General features: G+C 40.0%; 1 protein-coding gene across 1 annotated transcript in view; it reads left to right on the forward strand.

Annotated features, from left to right (window-relative positions):
- The window catches only part of LOC134569158 (receptor-type tyrosine-protein phosphatase C-like), a 35,317-nt gene extending 8,270 nt beyond the window's left edge, over nucleotides 1-27,047 (forward strand). The window contains exons 5-21 of the mRNA XM_063428067.1: nucleotides 3,335-3,366; nucleotides 9,550-9,659; nucleotides 11,368-11,458; nucleotides 12,843-12,919; nucleotides 14,575-14,611; nucleotides 14,713-14,810; nucleotides 15,473-15,598; nucleotides 15,807-15,961; nucleotides 16,544-16,679; nucleotides 16,870-17,019; nucleotides 18,752-18,842; nucleotides 19,435-19,565; nucleotides 20,411-20,545; nucleotides 20,996-21,121; nucleotides 22,491-22,666; nucleotides 22,854-22,989; nucleotides 24,595-27,047. Of these exons, the coding sequence (XP_063284137.1) occupies nucleotides 3,335-3,366; nucleotides 9,550-9,659; nucleotides 11,368-11,458; nucleotides 12,843-12,919; nucleotides 14,575-14,611; nucleotides 14,713-14,810; nucleotides 15,473-15,598; nucleotides 15,807-15,961; nucleotides 16,544-16,679; nucleotides 16,870-17,019; nucleotides 18,752-18,842; nucleotides 19,435-19,565; nucleotides 20,411-20,545; nucleotides 20,996-21,121; nucleotides 22,491-22,666; nucleotides 22,854-22,989; nucleotides 24,595-24,855 (2,068 nt within the window). The 3' untranslated portion in view covers nucleotides 24,856-27,047. The remainder of the gene's footprint in view (nucleotides 1-3,334; nucleotides 3,367-9,549; nucleotides 9,660-11,367; nucleotides 11,459-12,842; nucleotides 12,920-14,574; nucleotides 14,612-14,712; nucleotides 14,811-15,472; nucleotides 15,599-15,806; nucleotides 15,962-16,543; nucleotides 16,680-16,869; nucleotides 17,020-18,751; nucleotides 18,843-19,434; nucleotides 19,566-20,410; nucleotides 20,546-20,995; nucleotides 21,122-22,490; nucleotides 22,667-22,853; nucleotides 22,990-24,594) is intronic.
- Nucleotides 27,048-27,480: the final 433 nt, after the last annotated feature.

Here is a 27,480-nt window from a genome sequence, read left to right on the forward strand (position 1 = left end):
GGGGAGATCCTGAGATCTCCCCTGCCGGTCTCAATACATAGGCGTGCCGCGGGGATTAGGGTGTGCCCAGGCACACCCCGTGCGCACGCCTATGATTAGGAGCCTTTAAATACTGGCTCCTAGTATGAAGGTTTTGTGTCAAATGTATGGGTAACACTACCCCCTTTGTTTAGATCAAACTGCAATGGGAGAGTGTAGAGGAGCCCTAGTCCTAGCAGGGACTCTCCTCCGCTGGTTTCTCCAACAAACACTCAGGAACAAGTAGAATACTCCAAGGGACAGCCAAGCACGGTAAAATAATCCAGGAATCTCCCACCTTCTCCCCAGCAACTGGACGACACTCAGCTCTGGGGGTATAACTGCTTTTAATGGAGTTTAGTGGGGGTATAGCAGTTTAATTCGAGGGGTTTCCAAATACACATTCCAGGGGCATTCCCCACTGGACCTGAGACAGACTGAGACAAAATACACAACATAATTACATTCATTCTCAGGTCCAGGGCATGTACAATAATAATAATCACCCCAAAACATACAGTTTCCCACAAGATACCCACTTAAGTCCTATGTCCCCGGATAGCCTCGATCTGAGTGCCTAACATATCCGCAAAGCCCTCAGATTCCACTAACGCAGCCGAAATGCCACCGGTGTATTTTAGTTCCATACACTCGACCAAACACCGCTGTCTCTGTTCGTGACTAAAGATGTCCACCTCCATGTGTTCGCACATACGAACGGTGGCCACCCAGCCATCCGCTTAGAATGTTCATGTTATTGCGGTTACTGGGGTTAACGAGCGGCCCACTCCACTTATGGGTGGTCTGGCTTCGGTAATTTGTTTGGTTGTTGAACAAGACATTGTTAGTATGCGAGGTGCATGGTATTCACCGAACAGCCAGACAAACAGGGAAAAAAGCAAGATAATCCAAAGACAGGGGGATCTGTCCCACACATGGACTATAAGCACAAAACATGGGGAATAACTGGGTGGGGGCACACATAAGGATACAGACAGCCCATAGCAGGAATAAGGGTGCCGTCCCAAGGTTCATTCCGCTACAGAGAGGTAAGCATAAAATAGAAACATTTATTTAAACATTTTAACGACAAAAATAAATTAAAAACAATAAAAAGCAATTCTAATAAAATGTCTTAAATCCTTCTCCCTTGTCATGACGCGTTTCACCGTGTCTTGGCTTACTCAATCGACAAATAAGCACTTTCTCTGTTTCTTTTTTCAGTCCCTTTAAAGTATGCCCTCTAATATTCTTTATCCAATAAAAAGGTTCCTCCTAGAGGTATGTACCATTGGAGGCGTGCCGCCATCTATCTCCTCTTACCGGAAGTGACATGTTGCGGTCCATCATGTCCCTTCCAGTGTTAGTACATGTCCACAAAATGCATAGCTCCTTTGGTGAGGCAGTCATCAGGTAGGGAAGTAAGTGACACATATCGGCTATTTGCTGCTACGTCACCCTCCTCCCGATTCCAACTACATCGTCCAGTAAAGTTTGCAAGCATCTGAATCAATTACTCCTCTTCGATATATAATTAAAAAATTTTCAGAGGACATTGTAATGAATGAACAGTGAGCCATGTTGGGATTACAGTTTGTTCCAAAGTAGATGATGAACAAATGGCTAAATCAGAAAATGTACTTAAGAAAAAGTATAATTTTATTTTACTAAAATAAGTTAAAACAACATAGTTAAATTCACAAAAAAAAATGTAAATCAAAATTATCGAAAAAGCAAGTAACCTAAAGAGTCTCAAACTAGGATCAATTAAACAGTTAAACAGGCTATTTATGTCTATCTCCCTCTCAAAGTTGGGGTAAGTGGCATTTGACATCAGAAGCTTAACCAGTCTCATACCAGGATCAAGGGCACTCGCTGTCAGCTGGTCGGTCACCCCCAATAGCGGGCAGCTTGGAAATTTAGATATTTTACTGCTCCTCCTTTTTACGTGACCCGCTATTGGTCACTTAACTTGATAATTGAATGAAAAGAACATAATTTTTTCTGCTGATTGGATGAAATTCAAACGAAATACACTTAGTGTGCAAACCTAGTAATTATTGTATGTGGAATAATGCTCAAATACTAATATTCTTTTTACCTTCTATTGCAATTTTCATTAAGCTATTTTACTATCAGGATCCTTGCAAATATCTATAAACAGACTGTTTGACCATTTTTAATTTATCTATTTTTGTCACACCTACTGCATGTGAGAAAAAAAATACTTTTGCTTTTATACTAACATTTTAGAACATGTGTGAACTTTTACAAGGTAAAGGATGCTGTAAGCTAGTTTTTAATTTTCCTATACTTTCTATGAAGAATGAACAAATAAATGCAAAATAAATATTGTGTAAATTTACACCATTTTAATTTTCAAGTCTGTCTGAAAATCAATCTATACATTAAATTGCCTTTTTTTATTATTAATTTATAAATAATAATTATAGAGTGAAGAGGTTAAAGGGACACTAGAGTCACCAGAACAACTACAGCTTATTGAATTTGTTCTGGTGAGTAGAATAATTACCTTCAGGTTTTTTTGCTGTAAACACTGTCTTTTCAGATAAAATGCAGTGTTTACATTACAGCCTAGTGATAGCTTCACTGGCCACTCCTCAGATAGCTGTTAGAGATCCTTCCTGGGTCATGGCTGCCTAAAATACATCCAAACATTCAGTGTCTCCTCCCTCTGCATGCAGACACTGAACTTTCCTCATAGAGATTCATTGATTCAATTCATCTCTATGAGGAGATGCTGATTGGCCAGGGCTGTGTTTGAACTTTGCTGGCTCTGCCCCTGATCTGCCTCTTTCTCAGTCTCAGCCAATCCTATGGGGAAGCATTGTGATTGGATCAGGCTACCACTTCTGCTGATGTCAGCAGGCAGTGGGCAGGTCTAAAGGAAACAGGGACAAAGCCAGCAGCTACAGACTTGAATACAAGTAATATTTTACTATATTTAGGGAGGCATGGAGGGACAGGGGGGCTAGATGGTGGTTTTAACCCTATAGGGTCAGGAATACATGTTTGTGTTGCTGACCCTATAGTGCTCCTTTAATAAATTAAAATCTTGTAATAAATGAACGTTCTGAGGTTTCACAGGGTTGTCTATTGCAAACAATATTAATAACTGGTTGAGAATCAAAATATTTCATATTATATTTGATATGAAACAATTATGCATTTTTAAAAAATACATTGTACAAACATCAGTGGTATATAATAATGTAACCATCCTATATTGTATTGACAAGCTTTCAAAAAAAGTTTTAAAAAAAACTGTTTTTCTTTTTGTTTGTTTGTTTTACAGGCAATATGATGACAACATCCCACTTGCTCAAAGTAATTATATATTTCTATTTAGATTTTTGTTTGTTTTAAAACATGTTTCATTATAAGCTATGTATGTGTGGTATTTGGCAGCTGTATAGTGTTTTTTTGGATTCTCTCATAAGAATTTCCAAGTTTGAATGTCTAGAGTATTTACAGGGAAATACTAGTAAGTTATTCACTAAACACAGAATTTGGACCAAATGGACGAAATCCTGAGAAAATTACTGAATTCTGAGAGCAATGGCAATTCTCATATGTATTAAAGCAAATATGGGTGGAATTCGGTTGACCAAGTGAACCTGCAGCAAGCATTCGGCTGGGCTGGACTGGGAACCGAACACAGTCCTGGAAAAAAACTCTATACCAGCCTGTAGCGGAGTGCAATATTAAAATCCACGATCTCCGCTGGTATACCAGGTACATCCACATTCAGCGCTGAAAAGTAAGGCAATGTCCCCAATCCTCCCAATAACCGGACGAAACACAGTTTGGGAGTCAACTAACTTGCTTTATTCACAGACTTCCATATTTATGCAGTTCCCCTTGCAAGGGGTTTCCATACAGTGAATCCAGGGGATTTCTCCCATCATGCAATGTAATTTTCCCAACAGGCTGTGCTGCACGAGAGGGATACTCCCACTAAAATGGACGTAAAAGTGGATTATCCCCTCGTGCAGCAGAACTGACAATCTGTATTAAAATACGTTTTTTACGTTTTATTCGGCAGATTTAAGTGACCGAACGTTCGGTAGATAGCTGGGATCCGAGCGCATCTTTTGGAAGAATACCGCTCGGCTCCCAGCTGAACTGACCGAACGCCGCATGAAATACACTTAGCCATCGAGTTCGGTTTAAAACTACCGAACACCGATGGGGAACACAATGTGATGAAAGCGGAACTCCTGAACGCTCTGGAAGCCCGGCGGTGTTCGTATCATTGAGTAGCCGTTTTTAGTACCAGGCGCCCACGACTGAACACCGCTGGAGAGACAAAGGATCCAAGATGGCCGATCGCCGCATGGTCGGTAGTCGAACGACGGCCACCTAGGAGAGCCTTTAATTACCGATTGCAACATTGTTGCAATCGGTTAATGAGCGCCACACGACTCTAAGTGTGTGGTCCACCTGGGGAGCCCGTATTCGGTTGGCGAACGGCCCGGAGAGCCGCAATTCATCCAACGAAGGGTTTGCATGCTGGTAGCTTAGGGCTGACAGCATGCGAACGGTCCTAGAGAATACACGTACAATATATAAGATACAGTCCCCCCTTTCAGCCTACGGACAACCTCGATATATCACAGTCCAGAAGTGGCTAGGTTTGCCACAATGCTCCCCCAGAACCAAGCCGGCATACACAGTCTGATCCCAACGGATCGGCTTGGGGATGTCCGGGGGAGTACTCACAGATCATTTTTCAAGTTCAGTTTGTCTAGATAACCCGTCGGCATTACCGTTTTGCTTCCCTGGGCGATAATGGAGCGTAAAGTCAAAGGGCTGTAGCGCCAAACTCCAGCGCAACAGCCTGGCATTGTCCCCAGCCACACGGTTCAGCCACACCAACGGGTTGTGATCTGTGAGTAGGGAAAAGGGTTGTCCGTACAAATAAGGTTGCAACTTTTTGAGGGCCCACACCCCGGCCAGGCATTCTTTTTCAATGGCGGCGTAGCTTACTTCCCGGGGTAACAACTTTCGGCTCAGGTAAGCTACGGGATGTTCTCCGCCATCTGCTCCTACTTGGCTCAGCACTGCTCCCAATCCAAACATTGAAGCGTCTGTGTGAACAAGAAATCTTTTAGTTTGATCAGGAGCGGCAAGTACGGGAGCATTAGTCAAAGCAGTTTTGAGTTGTTGGAATGCCTGCTCACACTCTGGGGCCCAGACAACCTGTCGGGGAAGGTTCTTGCGGGTCAAGTCAGTCAGGGGTTTGGCCAGGGCACTGTAATTGGGCACGAATTTTCTATAGTACCCTGCGGTACCGAGAAATGCCAACACTTGAGTTTTGGTCCTGGGGGTAGGCCACTTGGCCACGGCTTCAATTTTAGCCGGCTCGGGTTTCTGCTGCCCACACCCCACCCGGTGACCCAAATACTGCACCTCTGCCATCCCGATATGGCACTTGCTGGGTTTCAGGGTTAGCCCTGCCTCCCCAATCCGGTCTAGGATGGCCCCTATATGCTGTAAGTGCTCCTCCCAGGTCTGGCTAAATATGGCAATGTCGTCTAAGTACGCACATGCATAACTTTGGAAACCGTCCAGTAGCCGATCTACCATCCGCTGAAAGGTTGCCGGAGCGTTTTTCATCCCGAATGGCATGACCCGAAATTGGTACAGGCCAAACGGGGTGACAAAGGCCGACTTGGGGATGGCATCATCGGCTAGGGGAATTTGCCAGTATCCCTTACACAAATCTATGGTAGTGAGATACTGACCACGGGCCATCTTATCTAGCAGCTCGTCTATCCGGGGCATCGGGTAGGCATCAGACACGGTTTTGTCATTTAGCCTCCGGTAGTCGACGCAGAAACGTGTCGTGCCGTCCATCTTAGGTACCAGCACTACCGGCGATGCCCAGGGGCTATCGGAGGGCTCGATAACCCCTAGCTGCAACATTTCGTCCAGCTCAGTCTTCATATGTGTCCTCACGGATTCGGGGACACGATATGGAGCCTGCCGCATAGGTAGCTGTCCCTGGGTTTCAACTCGGTGGGTGGCTAGCGGAGTGTACCCAGGTAAATTGGAGAAGGTAGCCCCTTTAGCTACAATCAGCGCTTGTACCTGGGCACGCTCTTGACGGCTTAGCCGCTCCCCCAGTTGAACCCCCTTGGAGGGCTCGGTCTGTTCCTCCGGTTCTAAGAGGTCAGGTAGGGGCAGATTCTCTTGATCCTCCGAGGCAGAGGCGCATATCCCCGCCACATCCTCTATCCTCTCATGGTAGGGTTTGAGCATGTTCACGTGGAGCATGCGTCTTTTCCCTACCCCTGAGCAGGGGCCAATCACATAGGTGGTGTCACACTTCTGTTCCACCACCTGGTATGGGCCCTGCCAGATGGCCTGCAGCTTGTCTGTGCGGACTGGTTTTAAAATCAAAACCTTTTGTCCTACTTGAAAGCTGCGGTCTCTGGCCCCCCTATTGTACCAGCGGCGCTGGCGTTGTTGGGCCGCCTGGAGATTGGTGCGCACGGCCTGAGTTAGCGCCTCCAGTCGGTCCCTAAACTCCAGCACGTAAGATACAATAGGGGTCCCATCGGGACTACTCTCCCCCTCCCAGTGTTCCCGGATTAAGTCTAGCGGGCCCCGTACCCTCCTCCCGAACAGCAATTCAAACGGGGAAAACCCTGTGGACTCTTGGGGCACTTCTCTGTATGCGAACAGTAAATGGGGTAAAAACCTTTCCCAGTCTCTATGGGCCTCTCCAAATGTGCGGAGCATCTGTTTCAGTGTACCATTAAACCTTTCGCATAGGCCATTGGACTGGGGGTGGTACGCTGAATTGACTATCGGCTTAATGCCACATAATTTCCATAATAGCTGGGTGACCTCAGCGGTAAACTGGGTGCCCCTATCGGATATGATCTCTTGGGGAAATCCTACCCTGGAGAATACCTTCATTAGGGCCTCTGCCACTGTTTCGGCATGAATATTGGCGAGGGCTATAGCCTCGGGGTACCGTGTGGCACAGGACTGTATCCTGGTTTTGTGCTGCCCTAGGCAGGACAAAACTCAGGCGCCCCCCTCACCCCCACCCCCCCCCCCCGCCACCCCCACCCAACCCTTCCCCCGCCTTCTAAATACACACACACTGACAGATACGCATCCATTAGCTAACTGTTAGCTAATGGATGCGTATCTGTCAGTGTGTGTGTGTGAGTGTATGAGTGTGTCTGTGTGTGAGTGTGTCTGTTAGTGAGTGTGTCTGTTAGTGAGTGTGTCTGTTAGTGAGTGTGTCTGTTAGTGAGTGTGTCTGTTAGTGTGTGTCTGTTAGTGTGTGTATGTCAGTGTGTGTGAGTGTCTGTTAGTGAGTGTGTGAGTGTGTCTGTTAGCTGCTAACAGAAACACTCACACACTCACTAACAGACACACTCACACACACTGACATACACACACTAACAGACACACACAGTCAGACACACACACACACTCTAACAGACACACTCTCACACACACACACTCTAACAGACAAACAGACACACTCACACTCACTAACAGACACACACTAACAGACACACTAACAGACACACACTAACAGACACACTCACACACACTAACAGACACACTCACACTCACTAACAGACACACACAGTCAGACACACTCACACACACTAACAGACACACTCAGTAACAGACACACACTAACAGACACACTCACTCACATTAACTCATTTTTTTTTTATTTACCCCCCCAGCCTCCTTACCTTTGGGAATGCTGGGGGGGTTCTCCCTCTCCCTGGGGTCTAGTGGGGCTGCCGGTCGGGCTGCTGGGCTGGTTGCTGGGCGGGCGGCTGGCGAGGGAGCACTTCCTCTGAGCTGTCTGCTCAGCTCCCTCGCGCGCCGCAGAGTGAGGCTGGGAGGCGGAGCCGGAATATGACGTCATATTCCGGCTCCCAGCCTCACTCTGCGGCGCGCGAGGGAGCTGAGCAGACAGCTCAGAGGAAGTGCTCCCTCGCCAGCCGCCCGCCCAGCAACCAGCCCAGCAGCCACCAGCCCAGGATGTCTGTTAGCCGCAAGGCTAACAAGGCATTTGCCCTGGGCGTTTGGGGGCGGCTTTTTTTGCCGCCCCCTGGAAAATGCCGCCCAAGGCAAATGCCTTGTTTGCCTCGCGGCAAATACGCCCCTGGTGTGGCATAGTCTACTACCGTTAAAATGTACTTTTTCCCGGAGGGACTGGGTTTTGGTAAGGGCCCCACTATATCTACGGCCACCCGACTAAAGGGTTCTTCGATGATGGGAAGGGGGCGGAGTTTGGCTTTATGGCGGTCTCCCCGCTTGCCTACCCGCTGGCAGATGTCACAGGAAGTGCAGTACTGTCTCACGTCCTTAGAAATCCCTGGCCAGAAGAAAGCGTGGGTCAACCTATATCGAGTACGGGTCATCCCTAGATGTCCAGACAGGGGGATGTCGTGTGCAATCCTAAGTAATTCCTGCCTATACTTCTGGGGTACCACTAACTGTTTAGTCGTGACTGTGACCGACCCTCCTACTTCCCGTTCAGCAATGCGATACAGTAGCCCGTTTTCCCACGTGTATCGCTCCCCCTCTGACCCTGTCTGATCCGCGTGTACCCGGTCCCTGTATATCTGTAGTGTGGGATCTGACTTCACCTCGGCCTCAAACTTAGTTGGGGTATCCCAGGATAAACGTGTCGGGTGGGGGTCTTGGTCTCTTACCTGAGCAAAATATATTGATCAAATAAAAAGTCCTCCCCCCCTTTAATATCATAATTAGGTCCCCACTCAGCTGCCAATTGAGTCTTTCCTCCTTTTATTATAATTAGAAAAAAAGAAAAAATTAGCCTAATAAGATAAAGTACTGGTAGTTACTGCAAAAAAATGGGGGGTAACCCCTAAATGGTTAATTATAAAAAAGAAAAAGAAAAGAACTACCAGTTGTTGTCTTAATAGTGTCAGTTGTCACAATAGAGAGAAAAAATATATATAACACGTAACTTTTAATAAATATTATATAAAATAGTATAGAATGAAAAATAGTCAATAAATAAAAATAATAATAAATAATAAACTCCTTTTATTATAGTTACAGTGATTTGTCCACCCATTATTTATTTTAAAGTCCCGCACCCGACTCCCATGCACAGGGAAACTATGTACTTCCCCCGTTATTTCACAGACCTTTAACCCCTTAAGGACACATGACATATGTGACATGTCATGATTCCCTTTTACTCCAGAAGCTTGGAGGGGAGGGGTTAAATAAAGTGATAAAACTGCTAAATAGCTAAAAAAATTGAACAGGGAGACTGCAGAGGCATAATTTATGCACCAAATCTGCTTCATCAAGGTTAGATTTTTTTTAATGCATACCGCGTCCATTTAAAGTTGATTTTAAAAGGGTTCAATCAAGATCTTAAAAACGTACGTTTTCATTTTTTCCATAAAATGTAATTGTGGTGTAATTAATTAGCATTCTGTGTGTGTTGTTTGATTCCTAATATAAAGAACCCTTATTAATTTACAGATGAAGAGGACCGACTGCTTAACATAGAACCCATACTTGTTGAAAATCTCCTGGACACCTATAAGCGAAAAAATGCAGATGAGGGTCGGCTATTCCTTGACGAATTTCAGGTGAACCGCGATCACTTATGTTAAGACACCTGCTTCTTTCACTCCAAACTTGAGCCATTTCACTGTCTTTCATTTTCCTCTTGTGTCTCTTCCTCTACTTATCTTGTCATCTGGTCTGCGCTGCCTTTCTTTTCTATTCAACCCATTCTTGACTGTTTTGCTTGTTTTTTCTTTTGTGTAACTTTGTGTATTCATCAATATGGAATTGGCTGGTTAACATGTAACTATGGCCACCTCCTGCATGGTTGAAGCTTGCTTCAGTCGTCATCAGAGGAATCCTGTAAAGTTTCGGTTTGGGAGGTAAAGTGACACAATAGTCATGTAAATACCTTTGCACTCAGACTGTCCTAATCACTTCCAGCTTACATTTTCCCCTGGCAGAGGTGCTGGGCTTGCATGCTGCCACAAGAAGACATGGCAGTGGTTTTTCATTTTAGTCTCAGACAATTTGTTTTGCTTTTTGCAGCCTAATGTTCATTATTTTAACCCCTTATGGACACATGACATGTGTGACATGTCATGATTCCCTTTTATTCCAGAAGTTTGGTCCTTAAGGGGTTAAATAAAAAAAAAAGTTCTTTAAGACTCAAGAATCAATTCTTTCTCATCCCCACCCGCTGCACAGTATTTTACTGATTAAGATATGAAGGATAAAATGGTGCTGTGGGCCCTGCTAGTAACTGCTGGGGCCTTACTAGTGGCCCTGCTACTTTCTCTGCCATGTGTGCAGTTGGAAACGATTGAAAATTAATCTTAAATTTAAGGTTTGAATAGACCAACTGAAAACAGAACTGATTTGCAGATTTTTTTTTTTCAGATTTAGTTATTTTGGCCTAAATTTTGAAATGTAATTTTAATTCACTTTCAATTCCCAGCGATTCTCAGTTTAGTGAATAAGCTTGAGACAGAGTTTCCATTTATGTTATCGCTGCATGGGTTACAATTGTAGCATTTGGTCAGTAGGTGTCACTGTATGTACATAACATGACTAATTATTCGCCTCTCCGTTGCAAAACGAACCTTCTATCACTTTGAAAACCACGCTTTATTAACTTTGAGTGTGTTAATGTTTATTATATTTTCTTATTCTTTAGAGTTACTAAACTTTCTTTTGATATAATTCAAATGTTTTTTGGTTTATCACACCATACTGCCATGTCCATTGAGTGAGTCAGTGGCAGTAGGTGTATGAAATGTGTAGGAATACTAAGAATCTAGGCACAGTATGATTTGCTTCATTAAGCACATTGAAACAAATAGGATTGACTGTTATTTTAAGTTATTTAACCACTTAAACAGTGCCATGAGGAGTGTGGGGGGAGGAGGAGGGTATTTTTAATGCCCTTTTTATACTTTGATAATTAAAAGGACAAAGTAAACCCCCTCTTATCTGGCCCAGAAATCGCATTATTTGAAGTGATTCACATTGGATAATTTGTTAAATTCTCTGTCTTTAGTAAAACAGAGATTTTAACAAGACGTTGGGAAACAACATGTTTTTCCTAAATATTTTTTTTTTGGTGTGTGTAAATGAAATCTTAGTAAATAATCCTAAACAGAGCCCAGATCAGTTGTATCACCATAAGAATATGACACAAGTTTGGTTGACAGGACATGCATTTTGTAGGTATCCTTTCCCTTGATCTCTGATTGCAGTTGACGATGCAGTAAATGACAATTAACCCATGTATATCTTCCTACTGCCCAGAGCATTCCGCGTGTGTTCAGCAAATTCAGCATCAAGGAAGCCAGAAAGTCATGTAACCAAGCTAAAAACCGATACATCGACATTTTGCCATGTAAGTGAAGTCACTTTGAATTCCCAGCAATTCTCACTTTACAGAGTTATTCGCTAAAGATCAGATTTTTTACCCAGATGGGAAATTACAGTGAAAATGACCAAATTCTTACTGCAATGGCCATTCTCATTTGGCCAGAGTGAATATGCAGCAATTGCCTGGATAAAAATGTGTGCGTTCACATCCGAATCTTATACAAAATATAGGATTCAGAATATTCACAAATCACTGGCTTTACTTAAATTCAGAACCAAATGTATCCAGCACTATGCACATTCGCAAATTGTTATTCACTTGCTTTTTGCAAGTGAACGATAAATGTAAGTACTCTTTGACTGACGGTGGTGTTAGATACCAGCTGGAAATGGTTAAAAACCCTTGGCAATGCAAGAGTTAATTATGTGATGGCTGGCCAGCACTTACCCACTCTCCACTACATTAAAAAAAGCTAAATAAATACATTAAAAAGCCTATGGGGGTAAATAAGACCCAGTGTTACAAATAGGATAGTTTAAATCGTTTGGATTTTTATTAAACACCGTACAACGGTGTTTGGTCAAGGTGAAATCAGCTGGGTGCCTGAATCGCAAAATCTGGACATTGTTAAGTAAGTGAACACTGTCTGCATTTTGCAGTCCGAATGGCTCTGTATGTAGGCGAATGGTTTTGCCCCCATTCGGTACTGGGCCTTTCAACTTTAATGAATAACTCAGTTTCTTAATAACCCTGTGTGTAGCACATAACTGGTGGATTGTGTCGAATAATAAAATAAATAATAGAACAACAACGTAAAATTTAAGAATGAAATTCATACTCCAGGAGTGCGATAAATATCACTTCCTTTTAGTGGTATTTTGTTTTTCGTTACAAATCAATGATTGTTCTTGAAATAATTCAAGTATTTCCAAAGAAAAGCAATGTCTCTTAGGGAATCATTTCATTTCCAGATGTATGTAGATCAGAAATGCCTCAATTCATATAATGTTAATACTCAACAAGGCTCCCAATTAAGGACATGTTCTGGGATTTAATTGACATGTGTAGATAGAGTCAAAGTGGCCTGCGAATGTAGAGCGTGATTTGATTAGTCGATTAATAAATCATCTTCACATACAGTCATGGAGCCTATCAATTAAATTATACAGAAAATGTATTAGGTATTGTTATAACAGACAAGGATTTTTTGTTATAGTGATGTCACATGTCAGGGTGGCAATTATGTTAATACAGATAGGTAAGGATGGAACACAGCAATGGTATAGGCTAAATTGTGCAAGAATCCCAGAACAAAACTAGGGAGACGTGAAGGATTCTAAGTAGAACGTGTCGTTTTCTAAGAAGTAACAGTTGTGAAACCTGTAACTCCTTTCACTGATTTTTGCAGATGATGATAATCGGGTAGTCCTGTCTGAGATAAGCGGAGAACCTGGTTCAGACTATATCAATGCCAGCTACATTAATGTATGTATATATCTGTCAGATGGTTAAAGTAATTCCCATCTCCCTCAGCTCTATTACAAAAGATAATACAAACATACAAAATTAAGCCCTGCACTCAAACTCCCACTATCCGTGGGCACCAGCAATGACTATAGTGCACATCAGCCCCAATACATGCAATAAAAAAAACAAAGAAAAACGTTACTTGCGCACCATTCGGAATCCCTATGCATATTTAACCCCTTAAGGACACATGACATGTGTGACATGTCATGATTCCCTTTTATTCCAGAGGTTTGGTCCTTAAGGGGTTAAATACTGGAGGTTTTTAGTATCACTCCAATAGTCATTCAAGCTCACCTGCCACATCAAGGTCTCATTAGAGATTTAGTGTAAGCTCACCTGCCACATCTTAGGTCTCATTAGAGATTTAACCTTTTAGCTGAAAGCAGTACGGTGAGTTGTTGGTGTGGGACTCGCCTAAGAGGTTTTGCCTTGATGTGGCAGGTGAGCTTACACTTTAATGGCAATTGAAGTGATACTAAAAGCCACCAGTTATTTAAATGTTCATAGAGATTTGGTATAGTGCGCAAGTAACTTTTTTATTTTTTATTTGGGTTTTAACTATTACAAAAGCTAAATTGCTGTTCAACATCAGTGGAGACCAATACATGTTTTGTCTTGTTCCTGTTGTATTTTCCTTGAAAATAATAGTTAAAATGCAATGGTTAGTCTGCTAACCTTGCAGTAAACGTCACAAATAGGGATCGTTTATCAATGTTGTGGCTGCAGCAATGTCTTCACCATCCTTAATTTCACCAAATTTGCTCATGCTCGGTGCAGGTTTATTCAATATGTATAAGTGTCACTAGTGAGAATCGAAAGGATAGGGCCAAGGCTTGAGAGAGGATTCATATTTAAATACACCACTATCCAGATATGTGGAGAATAAGCCACATGGATGTCAGGATCAGGTGTTAACTATAATATTTTGATTACTAGTCGCTAATATATAGTGCTTTGATACATACACCATTGCTACTAGGGTTAAATATGTGTGCTTAAGACCTCACATCACAGTCCTCAAACCAGTCCTCCGTGACCGCAGACTGTCCGTGTTTTGTCTTTATCGCCTTTGGAACACTCTTGCTTAATCCATTAAGTCTAGAAGAGCTGCTGGTCTTTTGAGGACTTGTTTGGGAGATTCTGATTTTGACGAACAGTGAAAATGATTTTGATTGCTAGAAGCATATTTTGTGTATATGTAATATTTCTCAGGTTTTTTAGGAGTATCTTCAAGCACCATAATACAGCAACATATGCTCCTTGCATAGGTAATGGTGCCAATCTCCATTCTCCCGATTAACTATGCTAGATTGATGAAATGACTGCAGCTATAAGCCCACCCACTCAGTCAGATATGTCATAGGAGGAAGTATTACTTCACCCTGACCATGTGAAGGACTTGTATGACATGGATCCACAGGGGAGGTGCATGCTTTACAAGTTCCCACATATCATAATGGTTTTGTCACTGGTTTTGTATAAAACATCTCTCCAAACTGATAACAATTAAGGCACATTTGCTATCAGCTTATCAGTTTGGAGAGATGTTCCATATTTTCCATCTGTATAAGTTTAACTATATACATTGCTTTGTATTTCTGTCTGAACAGGGATTTAAGGAGCCAAGGAAATACATAGCAGCTCAAGGTAAGATATAAAATATTTAGTAATGTGTAAGTTAGTAACTGGCATAAGGCACTTGGAATGTGTAAATAATTAGAACAAACACAATGCACTCCACTTTGCAGGTCCTAAGGAAGAGACTATGAATGACTTCTGGAGAATGATCTGGGAACAAAAGTCAACAATTATCGTGATGGTGACTCGCTGTGAGGAAGGGAACCGGGTAGGTGTTAAGAATGTATTGCAATATTTTCACTTAATAGAAAGGAAAACCTATAGTGTGTGGTTTTGTCAGTCGGTTGGTCTGTTTGTCTCTATCTATCCATCCATCCACAAAATATGCTCAACAATAGCTACATAAAAATACTCATGCATGATCAAGCTTTCGGCAAATCAAGCTTACGGCCAAAACATTTTTTTTTAGCACCGTTTTTTTAAATATACTTGTTCAATTTATATACGGCTGCTTATTGCACCTAACCTGTGTTGCCTCTCAATTCCTTAAATTTGGAATGTTGGTTTGGGGTTGGTGGTTTGCTTGTATCTGGAGGGTGTACCAGGGACTTGGAACAAAATTGTGGGGAGCCTAGGGGAGCCTCTTTCCTGGGTGCACACTCATTCTCATGTGGGTTGTTACATAGAGAGATGAGAAAAAGAGGATCAACCTTTGGCTAGTGCATACTCTTTAGAAAGCCGTTCCTAGGCCCTTTTGTTATACCAACCAAAGTAATAGATGTGTTATTGTTTTTTTATTTCCTCATAATAATAATGAAATCATATAACAAGCTGTTGATTTGTTTTAATTTGCATGGTGGCCCTACCCAGCTGCTTTTTATGCGATATTACCACCTATACATTCACTTATGCTCATGCCCTCCCTTTTAGAACAAATGTGCTCAGTACTGGCCAATATTGGAAGGTGAACGAGCTATGTTTGGAGATGTCGAGGTAACAATGAATGAGGAGAAAATATTCCCTGATTACATCACCCGCAAGCTGCACATCACCAATGTGAGTTATATCACTGTAGCTATTATGATGACATTGTGACCATCAATGTTGCTTAAAAATTGATAGAAACCTTTAATTTTTATATATAGTATATGTGTGTGTGTGTGTATATATATATATATATATATATATATATATATATATTACTTTCTGAACATATCTTCAAATCAGATTCTAAACAAGTTAATATTTTTTTATTTTTTTAAAGAAACGTGAAAAATCAGAGCGCAGTATAACTCACATCCAGTTCACTGTATGGCCCGACCACGGAGTACCTGATGACCCCAATCTACTTCTTAAACTGCGTCGAAGAGTTAATGCCTTAAGCAATTTTTTCAGTGGGCCAATAGTTGTTCACTGCAGGTAAAGTCCATGCTTTAATTGTTGACAAATAAGAATATCTATGCAGAACAATTCAATGCAAGATAACAGCTGAACACTAGCATGACGATATGAAATCAAAAACAGACCACAAGGTGGCATTGAAAAAGTTTCCTGATTTATTGAAATGTTATGCAAATTAGTGAAGATTTTCACAGGGACATTATTATAATCAAATTGATGAATTTTTTTAAAAAATGAAATACATACGATGACTTTGGGTGAGTGCAAACAATTCATTATTTCACATGACTTGTTCAAATATTTCCAAAAGCAACATTGTGTTTTACGCATCACCATCCTGAAACCACTGAATGTGAAATTGGTTTAGGGCCTGGTCACATTCCACACGCATGGAACTAACAATTAATAAATGCATAGTGAATTATAAGGTTACAGTGGAAGTAAGTAACATTATCAAACGTCTATATAGTCATACTAAACCAGTCATAAGTAATATAACTCAGATCTATGTTTCTTCATTATGTATTCCATGGATAGATGACTGCACAGCTCTCCATAACAAATGTTGATTTTGCTTTTCACAATATGTTTTTCCCGCAGTGCTGGAGTTGGGCGTACAGGGACATATATTAGCATTGATGCCATGCTTGAAGGTGTAGAAGCCGAGGGCAGAGTGGATGTATATGGCTATGTGGTACAGCTTAGGCGTCAACGCTGCCTCATGGTACAAGTAGAGGTAAGTCAGTATGTAGGTAACATTTACACCATGATGTCATGAGATTGACATCATGGATGTTCCCTCAAATCTTGCCTAACTGCCCTCATTGCATTATAAGTACAGTTCTTTATTTTATAATTCAATTAAAGATCGATCCTGCATATAAATAACAGACAATAATGGAGTTGTATTCCATGCTGTTTCACAGTCTCAGTATATCTTCATTCACAAAGCTTTGGTGGAATATAATCAATTTGGGGAGACAGAAGTCAATATGCTTGAGTTGCCACTTACCCTCAACAACCTGAAGAAGAAAGACTCTTCCTCCGAGCCTTCTCAACTGGAGTGTGAGTTCCAGGTAAGACTGCCCCTAGCAGGCAATACAGTGCATTACATGTATATCTCTTCTCTTCCCTCTGGCAAAGATTGTAGAGCTCATACCATTCTTCCCAACAACAGACCTCTGCTTCTACCACCGGGAAAGCAATCGCTGCCATTCCAGATGTTGTGGCTACATCTCCCATTAAATACAATAATGCTGAGAAATGTAGTCCATGGCATCTTTCTATGTAGTATCATTGGTCTTCTTCTACAGAGGTTACCAATAGTAAAATGTCTTGTGTCTGCAAACTGCACATTTCCAGTTGCAAAAAATAATTTTGAGGACAATATTCTGTGTTGTCCTTCAAAACAATCAGGTGCATAGAGTGCTGGTTTATCTACAGCAGGGCTCCACAGACCTACTAGAAGTAAATAAACAGGACATTCCGGTTCTAAGAGACATTTGCAGCAACTCCTTAAGCAATGAATATTGCCTTGACATAGTGATGTGGCACTCACTCTCGTCTCCAACTTACCTGCCATTCCCCTCCTGCCCAATTAGCCCTGCTCGAGAACACTTTCTGAAGCAGGCACAGCACAGTGGCTTCATTGCCATGTTATCAGTATGTGAAGGGTGTAACTTCTGTCACCTATATACTTCTATATTGCTACGACAAATCATGAGGAATAACCCTAGCAACAACAGCACAAGGAGAACAGGGCTCACCTGCTGGCTGCTCCTCTTAAGCCAGTCAATTTTTTGCATAGAATCGATTAATCGATTATACCATCACCATAGACTTGTTTGCAAAATCTTACATTTTCTATAAAATAAAGTTACAAGCAAAACTGAAATCATATTTGTTAGAAAACAAAACAAATTGCATTGTTCAACTGGCACTTGGATGTAATTACAACATCCCCAGTCAGAGTGAACCATTTTTGTATGTGTTATTGTGATGGACTCGCTAAAGAGGAGCTGGTTGGTTTTGCGCAATCACTTCTCCCCCCTGATTTTTTTTTTTCTTTGTTCCTATGCCTTAGGGAGCACTATTGTGAACATGTTATTTACTCATATATATTAATAAACGCAAACTGTAGTAAAATCATTTAGATCAAAATAATCATCACACAGTAAATTCTACTTAAGTTCTCTACAACCTGTTTACATGTTTTCCTGTTTCAGCTTGCTAAGAACATCAATTACAATGTTATCTAACTGCTGTGCTATAAATGCTACAAAATTGGAATCTAGTTAATAGCTTTAAGGAGATATTGCTTTGCTGTAAGTCCCCTACCAGCAAATGTTGCCATGAAACAAGATCAAGCTTGTAATTATGAAGTAGATCTGTTAGTTTTCTACACATTTTTTTAGCAAAAATACACCGTCAACATGAAATCCAAAATATTAAAGCCGATAAAAAGGAAAAGTGCTCTTACCGGGACTTCTCGAAGATTTCTCTTATGCGTGTACCAAAGGTGCTAGATATCTCAACTGCCAGTTAATGATGGCTTCTAAAAGCAGAACGCTTCCCATTAAGTTTGTTACAGAGTATAATAAAAAATTTAATCTAACCAAAATAGAAACATATTATAAACAAAACAAAGTTTATTTTTGTAATAGTTAACTATTTTTCTCTATGCCTCTATGTCATCATGTAGTTATTTCTGCCTGACATTTCTCTAGTATCTTGCTTTTTGTATCTTTTGTTTTTATTACGCACCACTATATTCCATTGGTTATTTTAATTATTATTATTTTTTCACAGAGAATCCCATCATACAGAAACTGGAGACCACAAGCCACTGGAAATCACACAGATAACAAGGACAAGAACTGTGATCCCAACGTTATTCCATGTCAGTAGCTTGCTAACAACAATTAAATCAATTTGTGTCTATGTGAGAGTAACAAATATGTCTATGTGAGGCTGACCATCATGTCTATGTGAAATTGATCTTGATGACTAAGTGAGACTGACCATCATCTATTTGTGTGACTGACCAACAAGTCTATGTGAAACTCAACTGATGTTTAGGTCAGACTAACCATCATATCTATATAGGACTGCAAGACTTACCTATATGTGACTGACCACCATGTCTGTGCAAGACTGTCCATCATGTCTGGGCGAGATTGACCGCCATGTCTGGGAGAGACTGACCGCCATGTCTGGGCGAGACTGGCCACCATGTCTGGGCGAGACTGCCCATTGTGTATGTGTGAGACTGCCCACCATGTCTGTGTGAGACTGTCCATCGTGTCTAGGTGAGACTGTCCATCAAGCATATAAGGATCTGATCATATAACCTTCCATCGTGTTACTTTGGTGCTGTGCTGTTACTGGTCTTGTGAATGTACTCCAAGGTTTAACCTATGAAACTTTCCCTTATCATTTTACCTGTTAAACTGTGACATTGTGCATTGTGTATCTTATTCTCATTTGAACAGATGAATATAACAGAGTTCCAATTAAACCGGATGATGGGCAGACTGAGGAGAGGCACGCTGAATCCGATGTTTCTTCTGATGAAGATAGTGATGATGATGAATCCATATATATTAACGCCTCATTTATAACAGTATGTCAAGTGCTCATCAGATCTGTCTAATACTCTGGCAATTATTACATCTTATAATGTTTTTTTAAAGTGTTGAGTTGGCAGTGGGACCAACAAAGCACTAGGGGTCTTTTGACAGATTGTTATCTTCCATAAACCCCATAAAAGTCCTTAGTCGAAAACTGGACAGTTATTCCAAAGTCTTATTTATATTTATGCTGGTTCCTCAATGTACTAGGGCAGGCTATCACTATCAATGCATGTATGGGAAATTTATTTTCTGGAGGGACTTGAGTATGGCAGCTTATTGGCAGACCTTCAGATCATGCATTTCTGGATGAGGCAGTGTCATTTCATCCCTATCCACTCTCTGCCTGGCTGCGTTATACAATGATAATTGACTTTATGGGCTGCACTGCCACATTTGTTTGTTTGCCCTGCCTCCGTAGTGGGAGACTTGGAGAGGTTTCAAGTGAAGCATATTAAACAGTTAACTGTTGTGTTCAGATGTTCTGAAATTAAATTGGTAGACATCTTGAAGGAAGATTCATTGTCAAATTTGTATATGTTTTAATCTGAATTTCAGCTGACAATTTTTACCAGCACAATGGACAGATGTATGGATCTCCTTTAAGGGAGCATCCATTTGTTTGGGTACTGGAGTCACTTTTATCTACACACTAATATACACGATCACACAAATAAACTCTTTTCTGTATTGTTTTCTAATAAATATGTGCAGTGTTTTCTTTTACTGGCGTCATGGGTACAAATTGATCATGGGTACACATGTTACATGTAATGCAATGTATGGCTAAATATGGGTGACTGATAAAGACAGAGATCATATGCTATTTCTTTTCTAGGGGTATTGGGGGACACGAGCCATAATTGCAGCTCAAGGACCTCTGAAAAACACAGTGTCTGAATTTTGGCAAATGGTCTATCAGAAGAAAGTAAAAACCATTGTCATGCTGTCTGGACCATCTGACAAAGATAAAGTGAGTTAAAGGATGTTCTGAGTGCATTTTAAACTTGCCATTCCAAATGTTATTGGGTAGGCAGAGACCAGGATGTCCACAAGAAAAATTTTGTTTATTCAAAAATGGGATTTATTACACTCTATTTTTGCCTTAATCCACTTGTGGTTTAGCGGTGAAGCAGTGGTTTGCACCATGTTGGCATTGACCTTAGTAGTGTTCCCTTGTCCGAATGGTTTACTTCATTAAGCTGCAAGAGGACCATACAGGTATATAAAATTGTGATCTGTGTCTGCGACAGTATAGACAGTGCTCCCTTGCTAATAGGCACCAGACAGGAAAATGCTCTGCAACCTTCTTCCCCATCGGTGATCTCTCATTGACTGTGGTTCATGTGAACACCCAAGAGATATCAAGAAAATGTGCCATGATAAATATGTATATAACATTCTTCTTTTCACTTCTCTGCAGGAGGGGACCTGCTTTCCTTACTGGCTGGAGAAGAAGCAGTCATACGATGATCTTGAAGTAGAGGTGACCAATGAGAAGGCATCCAGCAGCTACACACAACGCTCTTTTGAAATCAGGCACACCAAGGTAAGAAAAAGTTATAAAACAACTTTTGAGCTCAATCAATGTGCAAGAACAGATATCACCTACCATCTAATGAGGTGGAGAAATGATACCTGTTTATCAACTGGTCATATAAAATGGCCGTTTTCCATAAAGTTGACACCTGAGACATCAGGGCTTCACAAGCCTATGAGGTAGGGTGGCATGGGAAATTTGTTGCTAGATACTACTACTTTTAAGTGGTTTGTAAGGATCAGCTCACACATGTAAATGTTTGGTCACAGTTCACTTGGACTCCCTGAGCCAAACTAAAGCTGAAATTTTATATTAAAGAGGACTTCAGACTGCTTATATACCCTCTTACAAATAAATAAGGCAATATGTAGGTGGATTGGATGTTGCCACAGACTGAGATAGTGGCATCTCTTATTATATTTTTATACTGATGGCTAAGCATGATCGCATATTTGACAACTGGTCTAAAGGCAGGCTCGGGTTTAGTTAAAGAAACCTACCAAAGTACAGAGACTAGGGAGATGTAGACCCCTCTGATCTGACCACCATTTTATTTGATAAAGGAGCATTCACAAATTACAGCAAAATTATCTGCTATTGTCTTTATCCAGTACTTCTCCTTGGGACAACTGTTTCCATTCTGAGAGGCTGGTCTATTTCAAGTCTCTGACTTAATTCTTTTTGGGAACGGTGAGCCTTCACCAGTATATTTCTCTGCATTCTGCTGGGCCTGCAACCATATAACACAGAGACTGTTTGTAGGACTGTAATTTGCTTATTTACGCACAGTATATTCCATCTATAAACTAGCAATTTACAAAGTAATGGGCTCACCTGCACTGTTTGTTCTACAAGGTTTTTGTTTTTTATACACCTGTTGATCTGTTTGTTTTTCAGTGATTTCCATACAGACACAGGTACTAATGAAATGAAAAATAATGTATCCTTGGTAAGGATATTCTAGTAGTCTGTGCTGGTGTGAAGGCCAGAGAAGCCATTATGATATTAATGTTACATAGATAATACGATGCTAATAATATGTTGCTTCTCGAGTCATAAATGAATACATTTTAACGTAGCTTTGTGTGTTCAATGACAAACATTTAGTGTTTGAGAGCACTCTTTCCTGCTCCTTTGTGTTCATTTTAGTACTGAGGTCACAGTAGATGTTGTCATATATCTGGGTCCCTTGTTTCTGCAAAAACATGAAGGAGAGGGAAGACTTGTTGGCAGTTTTCAAGCATAACATTGCCGTAGAATTGCAGGTGGTACGGCTGGTCGACTGTTGTGATTAGACCTCTTTGACTCTCCAAGACATGCCACTGAGTCATTAATGTAATTCTGGTAACTCCTACTCTCCTCTTCTCCATATTTGCAGAGGAAGGACGTTAAAAAAATCTCTCAGTTCCACTATGACCAATGGGAAGACACTCTTCCCACAGAAACCAAAGATCTATTGGAAATGATCAAGAATATCCAGACGATGCCTCTATCTAAGACTGAAGAAGAGGAAAATAAATGTGGCAAATTGACCACCATCCTTGTTCACTGCAGGTAATGCAAGACTTTCATGTACTGCAAATAATAATTACATTATCTCACCTTGCCAGAAATCTTTCTCTTCACCCTCACAAAATTATTGAAGTAGTTCTATGATATCTTCTTTCCCTACAGTCTCTAGTAGCTGGTCCCTTTCTTTTTTTTTATTAAATTACTTTTTTTTTTGTATATTTCTCCCCAGGAATGGAGCTCAGCTGACAGGAACTTTCTGTGGTCTGTGGAATATTCTGGAAAGTGCAAATGCAGAAGGCGTAATAGATGTTTTCCAGACTGTAAAAAAATTACGTAAACAGCGACCTGGCATGGTGTATTCTTTTGTAAGTATATGCTAAGTACAAAAAATGTACAAAATTACTGCCGGGTTGGAAAAGGTGCCAATCTCATATGGTTTGAGGCTCATTCACTAAGCCATTAATTGTTGGAAACTGACCAATAATTGCACATTTTAAGCTAAAATACAATTGGGAACATAAGTGCATTACAAACATTTGACAATGTGTCAGTTTTTGCCTTTAAAATGTTAAAGTCCCTGGTCATTTCTAGACTAGTCACAATTTAGTGAGTATCCCTGTTATACGGTTTTGCAGATTTCTTAGTTCCAAAAATGATCAGATGTTAGGCTTTTTCACAGCTTTTACCATGGAAGGATAAAGGTGGTGATTTATGAAGTTTTAGTCATCGTTAAAGAAGAACTTTCTTGGTTTTGACTGTTCTTTATTTCACCCCATTGAAAACATTTGCATCACTAACATTTTTGTTACTTTTTAAGGTCTCGATTTAATTCTATTGGTCGAAAAGAGCTCATAATTATCAACTTTATTTTGGCCATTTTTTTTTTTAAATTGAATTTCAAGCAGCTGAACTCAGTGAACAGGTCATCTGCCCAAAATAAAACCAACAATAAATGTGCGTTGAAAGGGACCTGTGATGCTTTTCATCACATATTCTCAATTTAAAGAGCATTCAATTCTATTAACACATTGTGCTAGCAAACTTATAGATTGTGAGAAAAACATATTTAAAATAGGTCTTTCTCCCACCTGTCAATCAATGGTTTGACAAAGAATGACAAATTCATGATGGATTCTCTTTAAATAATAAAGAAAAAACTAATGAAGGCTTATGTCCCACATATTAGTAAAATGCATTTTGATTACCTTCCTAATGCCCTCAATCCCAATGCTATGCGTAGGGGCATGTCTACTTAATGGTGAGCAGCCATAGGATATGGGTGGGAGCGATAAATTAAATAAAGAGGGGCCCCAAAGTCCCCACCCATAGGTGACAGGTGGCTATATGAAAAATATAGAATCGAGGTAGACATGCCTCATTTCAGTATCCCCTGGCAGAGACTGGAAAAAAAGGAGGGCTTAAAAAGCCTACAGCCAGCAGGTCTGCAGCTTTTGCAAACTTTTCATATACCTGCAAAGAAAACATGCACACAAAAATACATGTTTTTTCTAGTGGTATATCTAGAATTTTTTTTATTTTATTTTTTAAATGTCAATTAAGTGTTTAATTACCGAGGCTACAATTAAAAATAAAAATTACCCAATTTGCAAATAATAAAGAAATTGTGACAAATAAAAAAATGAATCCATCTTCTCTCATAGAGAATTCCATGCAGAATAAACTTGCAAGGTGGTAAAAGCCCTTATAATGACATTCACACGCTATGCAAGCTCAGTCATAGATCCAATTGGAGAGCTACGATAGGCAAGTCTCACTTCTCTTGAGACTTGTGCAGGAATATTGCTTTAAATAACTGGTATAGCCCAATAAGCAATTGGAATATGAGTGAAATAAAAGGCATTGCATTTTATGATGTTTAAACTTTTTGATGAAATAAAGACACAGGGAAAGTGATCAAGTTATACATTTTTTTTGTTGCCATTCATTCATCTCTTTTTTTATTTTTATAGGAACATTACCAGTTCCTGTACGATACTCTTGCCAGTACTGTTCCAGCTCAGAATGGTCAAGTCAAGACACATACAAGACAAGAAGATAAATTGGAGCTCCAAAATGAATTGGAGACAAAACATCCAGAAATCATAGAGCTGTTACCACGTGCCTCTAGTCAAGAGTTTGAATCTGGTCCGAAACCGGTAGAGGGCGAATCTGCACCTAATGGGCCAAGTGCAGCGCCATTTACAGAAGTAACTCTGAGAATAGATGAGTGAGCAGGGAAGTGAAGTGGAGATTGGAATCATTGGACATTTAAAAAATTAGGGACATTTCTGTTACCCAATGAGCTTTGTCATGAACAATACCAGTAGGGAACAATGGGTTTCTTTATGTACAAAGAACAAGTGTCTAGTGTTAGCAGTTGAAATGCATTGCAGTACGCTTAGCAAAATTATGAGATTCACTGCAATTCAGCCATTTTTGCTGTTAACTCAAATTGACAAAGCCGTAGATATAGAGATATTAAAAAAACAAAACAATGCAGAGCAGAGCAGTCTAAAAAAAAAATATGCCTATATATGTATATGATCTGGCTAAGCTTTTTAAGCCAGCAGCCTTAAGCCTGCCTGGAAAACCCATAGTGCACATTGTGAATTAAACAGAATGTAGATACACAGACTATCATTGTAAAGCTATGTTAAAAACTGGCCTAGATAGCTTTGGATATCACATCTATGGTAAAGCCCACTTACCCCATAATTATAGTATGTTCTCCGCCAAAGCGCATTTTGCACTATACTATACACGAGCACTGTCAACCAAGCGTCTATGTTGTAACGAGATATTGTTTTGTTAAATGTGTTACATCCTGCTTTGAGGTCCTGGTAGTGCCTACAGTGCGGACAACATACTTAAAGGCAACAGTCAGGTCTGTCCTGAAAAACATGAAAATTACTTGCCCTATATCACCAAAAGGCAGGTCAGGATGGATCTAATTTACTATTTAAGAAAATTTAATAATGGCACTGTAAAATATGGTACAAAGAATTTTAATGTTTAAGGATCCTATGAAGTTTTCTATTTCAACAGTATTGTTCACTATCTAAAAAATATAAGTGAATGGCAATTAGGAAAATTTACCTTGTTATACACTAAAGTGAGAATCCAACGTGACTTCACAGATAATTTAATTTAGAATTTAAGGCTAGGGTTGTTGAATGGAAAGCACAGATCACAGATTTTGTTCTAGTTCGGCTTTTTTGACCTTAAATTTGAAATTCATTTTGACTTCACCTTGAATTCTCACATTAGTCAATAATCCTGAATATTTTAGTGAGAAGAATCGACATCTAACCAAAGTACTCAAAAATGATATCACTCATATACAAAGATTATTTTATAAAGTTCTGTAATTTTGTAAAGACGCTTCACAGAAGAGGGTGCTTTGAAACTGAATCCTTTAGGTTAACCTTTAGTGGGGTTGTTTTTTTTTTCATGGGTCAATGCTTCTGCGAGACCCAAATACTTCTTCTTAATACCAACTGAGCCATAACATTGCTGCTGTAATTTCTTGCAGATTTTTATTTACTAGTTCATTTAATATATTGTACGGACCACTTAAACACACCATAGTAAATTAGGACCAAGGAAACCCACAGTTAGCACTTCTACATTTAATATTCTATTAAAGTAAGCCTGACTGAGGACCATTGTAAATAAAGCTCTACATTATTTTGAGAACTAGAAAAATCAAGAACTGTCTCAGATCTAGACTGGTCCCTTAGTATGCCTTTTGTACAATTTGGGGGAGAATTTTAAAGAACTAGAGTCCCATTGTCTTAATTATGTCTCTGTTTTGCTATCATGTATAGCTATGTCTAAATGTTTTTATAAATGCAAATTCATATCGATTCTTTTTTTTACTCTCGACCTTCAGCTTTTTCTTGTATACAGATAACATATTATATACATATGTGCATATTGGCGTAATGTTTATTTTGATACAGCCTCACTGTTCTGAATCCACTTCCTTGATTTTACTATTGACTGAGTTCATAAACATGCAATATGACCATTGGCATTCATTCATCCTCCGTCATGGGAGTTCATAGACACGTGATTTTTTTTACTCTTTGGTCATTATATCAGCCTAATATATTTAACATCAGAGTTACCACATAGCTTTCTAAAGCTTTTTATTTTCTCATCCCATCGCAACCCAACAAGAACCAACCTTTAGATCAACCAGGCTTCTTGTTTTTGTGAACATTATATTTTAACAATTTTGCTTTCTATTGATATCTTTGGTTACATGTTAAAATGATACTTTTTCATTCACATGAATGGAAATTTACAAACTGTAACGTTCTTTATTATTTAATATTGTTTTGTAAAGATATAGCACAGTGCACGTGTTATTAGAAAATAAAAATTATGGCTAAACCTTTTAAAGTGTGAAACATTTTATTAGATGACTAGTGGATTTGCCATATGATATCAGATGAATATTAGTTTAAGAATTTGGAAATAGAATGCACAATGAAAACTGGCACGATTATTCACTACAATCTGAAATGTAGCAAATTAAAATCTTACTGTAAAATCTTGGATAAAAAAAAAAGATATGGTTTTCAGATCAGCAATTTTGGCATACATTTTGTTATTAGCAGAATGTATTGCATAACTTGTATTTTGTCCTTCAAATAAATACTGTTAGAACTGTTTGTGCACTTTGCATCTGGTAGTGCTGCCCTAATTTCGCGTCTTTTGTTTGTATATTGCTGAGCAACAGCCGGAGGCGCAGCACATATTAAAATTTTAGAAAGTAAAGTGACACTGCAGACCACTAAAGCAAGTTAGCTTGCTGAAAAGCTATATATAGATGTGAAGAGTTTGACCTC

This window comes from Pelobates fuscus, chromosome 7 (assembly GCF_036172605.1).
Source record: "Pelobates fuscus isolate aPelFus1 chromosome 7, aPelFus1.pri, whole genome shotgun sequence".
Lineage (NCBI taxonomy): Eukaryota > Metazoa > Chordata > Amphibia > Anura > Pelobatidae > Pelobates > Pelobates fuscus.